This window comes from Microtus pennsylvanicus, chromosome 11, assembly GCF_037038515.1.
Source record: "Microtus pennsylvanicus isolate mMicPen1 chromosome 11, mMicPen1.hap1, whole genome shotgun sequence".
Classification (NCBI taxonomy): Eukaryota; Metazoa; Chordata; class Mammalia; order Rodentia; family Cricetidae; genus Microtus; species Microtus pennsylvanicus.
Genome location: NC_134589.1, coordinates 20,558,085 through 20,565,811, shown reverse-complemented (window position 1 = coordinate 20,565,811; position 7,727 = coordinate 20,558,085). Strand labels below are relative to the sequence as shown.

The following is a 7,727-nucleotide window of genomic DNA, read 5'->3' as shown; positions in this document are numbered from 1 at the left end:
TGGCCGCAATCACCCTCAGGCGCTCCTGGGGTCAAAGCAGCTAGCAGGAGTAAGACTCTGCCCCTCCACCATCTCCCAGGCTCCGCCCCATCCCGGGCCCCGCCCCTCGGCGGTGCGGATGGGAGGCGGGGCCGGGGGCGCGGCCCGCGGGCTAGGGGCGGGGCAGAAGGGGCCCGCAGCCCCGGGCGGGGGCTCGGCGCGGGCCCGCGAGATGCCGGTGTCGGCGGCCCGAGAGGCTGCAGCTGCAGCGGCGGGGGAGGAGGCGATAGAGGCGGCGGCGGGGCCCGGGAGGGGGGCGGCGTGGGGGGCCGGCGCGTAGCCGGGACTATGGAGGGACAGAGCGGCCGCTGCAAGATCGTAGTGGTCGGGGACGCGGAGTGCGGCAAGACAGCGCTGCTGCAGGTGTTCGCCAAGGACGCCTACCCCGGGGTGAGGAACTGGCGTCTGGAGAGAGGGGCACCGAGGCTGCGGAGAGTGGGTGACAGGGGCTCCGGGGGCTCTGGAAACTGGTGCCAGGGTAACCAGGGAGTGGAGAAAGAGGCTTCGAGGAGGGTAAAGAGGCGTTGGGGGCTCTGAAAGGACTGCAGAGGATTGGAGTGGAAGGAATCAAGGAACGCGGTGAAATGGATAGGGCTTGGGAGCACCACAAGATCCCGGATGGCGCTCTGGGAGAATGTCGGAGGTCCTGGGCTTCCGAGAGGGAAAGGACTAAGGGCTAAAGGGACCCCGAGGGGGTCTGAGAGTCTACCTAGGATTCCTTGGAGGTGGAGGCAGTAGCTCCCCGGATCTTCCCTTAGCCCAGCCTCAGACCAACTTCTGTCTAGGGATGGAGCTGGACCGGGTGTCGAGGAAAGAGGGCAGTTGTCAGGGTGAGGACTGGAGAGAAGCTCTCATTTTGACCCATCCTTGTCTGCAGAGTTATGTCCCCACCGTGTTTGAGAACTACACTGCAAGCTTCGAGATCGACAAGCGCCGCATTGAGCTCAACATGTGGGATACTTCAGGTAGCCCAGTCCCTCGGGGTCACCCTGACTGCCAAGGTCCCTTACCCTAGCCCCTCCCTTAGCTACATCCTTAGATTCCAGGCTAGCTCAGACATCCATCCAATTTTAGAACATCAGTTTCTCTTTTGAGGCAGGGAAACTGAGGCAGAGTTTCTTGTGCCGAACAGAAACCATGTTCTGAAGTAGAACGCCTAATATCTGCGCCTGGCAGCTGGGTTCTGCTTACCCAAGGAACTTGGGAAGAAAATGACTTATTTTGGAACATGTTTCTTGGGAAATGGGAACGGGTTTAGGAGAGCTATTTAGAATTTCGTAGTGGGGGGAGGGCAGTGGTGGAAAGTAGGGGTTTTTTTTCCTTTTTTTTTTTTTTTTTTTTTTTGTAGAGTCCCAGGAGGACAGGAACACTCTTCCCCTGCCTCTGCTCCAACCCCTTGGGAAGGGTTTTTATTTTTGCTAGACTCCCTGGAGGGCTTTAGAGCATGTATGTCATCAAAGCCCAGAAAGCATGTACAAAATTTGTTGGAATATTGTAGCTCTTCTGAAATTCTTAAAGCGTTTCCATTCTCCAAAAGGTTACGAATTATTACTGTTAGAGAAACCCATAAGGGAGCGGAGAGCTATTTCCCACTCTTTCTGCTACCCTCTGCCAGTCTTAAGACGTGTTCCATGCTGAGTATTGAAGAACACTCTTCCATTCTCGGCTTGTCTGTCCACTGTCACTTCAGTCTGTCATGCCCTCCCAGGCCTCCCACCCACTCAGGTACCTTATCAGCTTTCTCTCTTTCTTCCTGCAGGTTCTTCTTACTATGACAACGTCCGGCCTCTGGCCTACCCAGACTCTGATGCTGTGCTTATCTGCTTTGACATTAGCCGGCCAGAGACCCTGGACAGTGTCCTCAAGAAGGTGGGAGCCTGGGCAAACAGGGAAACTACTGAGGGCACTGGGCACGACCTGAGCCAGGAGAAGGGAATAATGGCGTGTCCCTCAGCTGGTTGGTAGATAAAACTGGCATCCCTCTACTCCATCCCCGTTCCTCCCACCCACAAATCAGTCCTCGGAGCTGGAAATGGCATCTGGGGAGATGAGACTGGGGACTAGCTATCTGTCTTCCCTATCTCCTTGGCTGTGGAAACCTTGGATGGAAAGGTTGGGAATGCCTATCCTGGGACTTAGAAAAGCCCTGTGGCCTCCTGTCCAGGCCATTATTTCCATAAGAAAAGCCTCTGATGAAAACACCAGTCAGTCAGAGCATCCTTAGTTCCCAGGCAGGGGAGGGTGCGGTGGGTCTGTTCTCAGGACAGAGTATGGGAAAGGGTTCCAGGCTGACAGACAATCCTGGAGTCTCTTCACTGTCTCCTCATCTTCTACGCCGTTCTGGTCTCAACCCGAGAAGAGAGGCTCCAAGTGATTTCTGCACGCACGGAGCGAGGCTTTGCCCTGTATCTCCCTCCACTCCCCCATAACTCTTACTTTCCATCCCCAACTAGTGGCAAGGAGAGACTCAGGAGTTTTGCCCCAATGCCAAGGTGGTGCTGGTTGGCTGTAAACTGGACATGAGGACTGACCTGGCCACACTGAGGGAGCTATCCAAGCAGAGACTTATCCCTGTTACACACGAGCAGGTGAGCCCCATAACCTGCACTTAATCCCAGCCTTGACTTCACACCCCGGCCGGGTTTTAGTCTCTGTTTAAAGCCATCCTATGTGGCTCATCCTTTTGCCCTAACCTCTGACCCTAACCCTTGATTCTTCCCCAGCTCTGACCTTCAACCCTAGCCCACAGCCTTCATGCCCTTTTCTGCAGTACAGGCTAAGCCCTGTAATTTCCACCCATCCCCTTCTTTTCCAGGGCACTGTGCTGGCCAAGCAGGTGGGGGCTGTGTCATACGTTGAGTGTTCTTCCCGGTCTTCTGAACGCAGCGTCAGGGATGTCTTCCACGTGGCCACCGTGGCCTCTCTTGGCCGTGGCCATCGGCAACTGCGCCGTACCGACTCTCGCCGGGGACTGCAGAGATCCACTCAGCTGTCGGGAAGGCCAGACCGGGGAAATGAGGGCGAGATACATAAGGATCGAGCCAAGAGCTGCAACCTTATGTGAGGGGCTGCAGCGGGGCAGAGAGCGGAGAGGGTGAGAGATACGATTGTTCCCCTGCCTGCTCCTGGACTTTTTGACTTCCTGACCCTGGCTGGAAGGGCAGGGCAGGCAGAGAAGCAATTCTGGTTGGAGGAGCTAGAGGACAGGAGGGTGTCACTATTCCACACCCTCATCCCCTTTTCTGCTGGTAGCTGAGAGGGCTGACAGGGTAGGCATTGGGGCACAAACTTGACGGGGCAGGCGGGTGTTCGGGAAGCCAGCATCAAGCAATGACTTTGGACGAGTCTTCTACAAAGTGTCTCTTCCTTCCTCACCCTAGTTCCCATAGCCTGTCTGCCTTCCCTGAGGGCGGTGTCCATTGGAAGACCGCCTCTCCTCTCCCTTCTGCATCTGCTCTCACACATGCTAACCTTCAGGCAACACGCACTAAAGTTTAAAGCCAGAAGTCCTTTCCCACCATCAACCCAGCAACCGGTTCTAGTCTCCTCCTTCCCCAGCAGTCTGCAAATAAAGCCCATGACCATGGAAAACGGCTGTGGCCTTAGTTTTGTTCCTTTTCCCCCAAAAACCTCCCAGTCCATCAGCATCCTTGCCTACAGAGAAAACACAGGAGAAAGCCGTGTATTGAAGAATCCAAAGTTTAGAAGCCAGGGGTGGGAGAGTGAAATACCTTGGGAGGCTTCGGTTCAGTTAATGTGGGTAGACAGCCCTGGGCAGGGGTGGGAGCAGGGTGTCTTGAGTTAACCGATGCCGCACAAGTGTTCGGCATTACTCAGCCTGGCCGGGTGTCCTGCTAGCACGGCAGAGGGCCCTCTGAAGTGGTAACAAGCCCCTTGTTCACAGTCTCTACCCTGACGCCCTAGGGATTGTGAAGATAGGAAGGGCATTGAAAGCTTCCATATCCCTGAATCTGAACCCTGGTATAAGGTGAAGCTTACTAAGGGGACAAAGTCTCCTCAAGGACTCGAACTTGGGCTCCCCCTCAGCTCTACCTTGAGCTCCTTGATGATCGGTGGGGGAGCATCAGCTGTAATCGAGAGTCATCCCCACCCCAGCCCCTTGGGAGTGAAGGCCAGTGGAGGGGATGGCCAGAGGACTGGTCAGCTAGGACAGTGCTGGTCTGTTTCCTTGGGAGTCTGATTTCAGATTGTCCTGTATTCCCTTCCTGGCTCTGGTCCCACTGGCCTCCTTTTGGTGACATTCTCCCCCAGGAACCATCCGCGGGTGGCTCTCCCCTCCTCCCAATTCCACCCCATTCAGTTCTGCCAGTCATGTTGGGAGAGGATGGAGGCAGGCCTTGCCCTCCCATCTGGTGGGATCTTGTGCACACTCTACCCCTCCCTGCACCAAGCATGCACTGTTGCCAATGGTGCCACACACTGGATTGAGAGATGATAGTCTCTGAGCTTCTGGAGCCTAGCCCAGTGGGGAAGAGAGGTGCGTACGTTGGCTGAGGGACCCTGTACACATATAGGCCGTTGTGGGGCTCCCTGAGCCAGTAAGTCCCGAGGGAGTTGGTGTGGGGGGAACCCTTGGCATAGATATAGAAGATGCAACCAACTGAGTATAGAGGAAAGAGTGAGTGTGGCACAGCAGGGAGGGATGGCAAGGCTGGCAAGGTCCTTTGAGGCCAAGGAAGAGCCCACGTGGGAGTCGGCACTTCCTTGTGAGGAGCCAACAGGGGTTTCAGGCAGAGGGGTTTAGATTTGGTTTTTTGGATGGATGAGATGGTGGAGATTAAGGGTGTGGGCTCTATGAGATATGACATAGGAAACAGCTTCTCCTTTCCCTCTCTCAGACCCCGCTCTCTCCCCGGCTCTCTAGGCAGGAACATCTTCCCTGGTTTCTGGCTTACTGAACTGCCCTCCCCACAGTCTCCTGTGAGACTCCCATCCCAAGCCATCTCTCCAGTCAAAGGGAGTCTAGGCACTAGGTGTCCCATCCTCTCACCTGGTTAGGGGCTGACGCTGAGACCTTCCTCAAGGGTCCCAAGTCCTGAACAGAGAGGTGTTGAGGGCTGGGGTTCTGTCTCTTCCAGAAGACTGATTTTTCCCCCAAGTAGGGACTTGCTATAAAAATGAATTTGTAAGTGGGCATGGTAGTTAGTGCCTGTAATCACAGTACTAGGGAGGTTGAGCAGGAGGATTGCTGAGGGTTCAAAGCCAGCATGAGCTACAGAATGAGATTCTCCCCAGCTTCAAAAAAAAAGTTGACTTGAGTTGGGCAGTGGTGGCACACACCTTTAATCCCAGCACTCGGGAGACAGAGGCAGGTGGATCTCTGTGAGTTCAAGCCCAGCCTAGTCTACAGAGAAACCCTGTCTCAAAAATACAAAATACAAAAATAAATAAATAAAAAGAAAAGTTGACTTGAAATTTTTGGTGGGACACTTCTCTTGGAGTCCCCAATACAAAGCAGGCTCAAGCCTGTGGCCCCCACACTGCAAGATATTTGCACCCCTTTACTCCCCCAATCTTCCTCCTGCGCCGTTTATGCTTGGAGACAGCAAGTGCATTTCGGTAGCAGCCTAAAGCAAACATAATTAGGAAGATAAATCAGCCGCAGGAACCCCCAAAGTTTAATATATTTCCAAAACCAGTGAGGAGGGGATTTAGTTCCCTCTGCAAGGCCGCGTTGCCAGACTTATTTCTGGGGAAGAGGCTGGGTCTCGGGACCTAGGAGCCCAATGGGTGCGAAGAGGCAATTGGAGTGTTCCTAGGTTCAAAAAGATCCTTGCAGGCTGGAGGGAACCTTACAGCTACCCCACTACCCCCTACCCACGTGCAAGAATTAGACTCTGCTTCCTCCTCTGTGGCTGTTTGCCCCACAAATTAGACTCCAATGTAGCCTTGTTAATCATTTAATGAAATAAACAACCAATCATGCTGGGATGCTGTCAGTGTATTTTAACCTCAGCAGTCAGCGAGCGGAGGGGAGGAGACTCCCGGGTTCAGTTCTCAAACACTGCAGCCGATGAAGGCCCCCAGCCCCAACAGTGACTCCAGCCCTCCCCAAGGGTCAGCCATGGAGAGAGCCCTAGGTAAGGACTAACGTCTGCGTTTGTCCTCAGACTTCCATTTGTGTGCCGCATGAGCTCATGAGTGCACACACGCACATGCGCACACACATGCACACACACATGCACACGCACACACATTCGCGCATGCGCGCACACATGCACATGCGCACACACATGCAGACACATGCGCGCACACATGCACATGCACACGCGCGCACACACAGATGCACATGCACGCACACATGTACACGCACATGCACACACACGCACATGCGCGCACACACATGCACACGCACATGCGCGCACACATGCGTGCACACACGCGCACACACGCGCACACACATGCACATGCACACGCGCACACACATGCACGCGCACATGCACACACATGCACATACACATGCGTACACACATATGCACACACGCACATGCACATACATGCATACACACATGCACATGCACACACACACACGCACATGCGCACACACACACACCACGCCACATCAGCTCCCACCATACTGGGTGGCGTTGAAGCAATAGAATCTGGATGTGTTTACTCATGCCAAAGTTCCTAGACCAGTTCATCCTGCCATTCTGGCATCATTGCCATAGATTTTGGTATCTTTTTTTGTTGTTGTTGTTGTTTTTCGAGACAGGGTTTCTCTGTGGCTTTGGAGCCTGTCCTGGAACTAGCTCTGTAGACCAGGCTGGTCTCGAACTCACAGAGATCTGCCTGCCTCTGCCTCCCAAGTGCTGGGATTAAAGGTGTGTGCCACCGCCGCCCGGCTTTTTTTTTTTTTTTTTTTTTGAGGTAGGATCTCATTATGTAGCCCTGAGTGGCCTGGCCTGGAACTCTTCCAAATACAAAGGTTACAGGTACGTGCCACCACACTTCACTAATTTTTCATTTTTCTGCATGTCTAGACATGAATGTTCAAATTCATGCCTGTATGTGACTCTGCTGTCTCAGCCCACACCACTGGGCCCAGCTTCTACAAGCCTCAGAAATGGGTTCTTTTGAGGGGTACAGGCTGTGTCTGCTCTTCAGGCAGGGTCTTACTATGCAGCTCAGAGTGGCCTTCAACTTGCAGTCCTCCTGCCTCAAGTACAGCAGAACTGGGATTACAGGCAAATGCAGCGACCATGCTCAGCTTTCTACCATGTTGCTAGAGCAACCCACCCAGACCCACTGGGGTTTGTCCAATGGCCTGAAGAGGAGGAGTCGTGCTGGAATTTCCCAGGGGACATCAGGATCCTGGCAGGCCGGCCTAGAGCAGCTCTCTTCTCTGCTCCACGCTCCTCTCCAGGAAGAGGCCCGGCGCTCTGCTTTAGCGGTTTCCTCTATGATTTTGTCCCCTCTCTGCCTCCCTCCTTCCAGATGAGTTCCAGGTTGCCCTCCATCTCTACCTAGCTCCTTCCCTTCCCGGGGGTGGGGTGGGGTGGTGCTCCAGATTCTGGGGCATAGGGTGAGTCCCAAGCAGCTATCCCACAGTCGCCTGAGACAAGAAATGTACATAAGTGCCCCTCCCCCAAGAAAATGCTCTGCTGTTGACTCCTAAATAACAGATGTCTGTCTGCATATTAATGAGATTGGACGAATAATTGGCG

At 54.1% G+C, this 7,727-nt stretch overlaps 1 protein-coding gene across 1 annotated transcript; it reads left to right on the top strand.

Moving 5' to 3' along the window:
• The first annotated feature begins 271 nt into the window (after nt 1-271).
• Rnd2 (Rho family GTPase 2) lies at nt 272-3,630 on the top strand. Its single transcript, XM_075990641.1, has 5 exons — nt 272-429; nt 917-1,004; nt 1,799-1,908; nt 2,493-2,627; nt 2,855-3,630. The coding sequence occupies exons 1-5, from the start codon at nt 328-330 to the stop codon at nt 3,101-3,103; spliced, it is 684 nt and encodes a 227-aa protein (XP_075846756.1). The 5' UTR covers nt 272-327; the 3' UTR covers nt 3,104-3,630.
• Nucleotides 3,631-7,727: the final 4,097 nt, after the last annotated feature.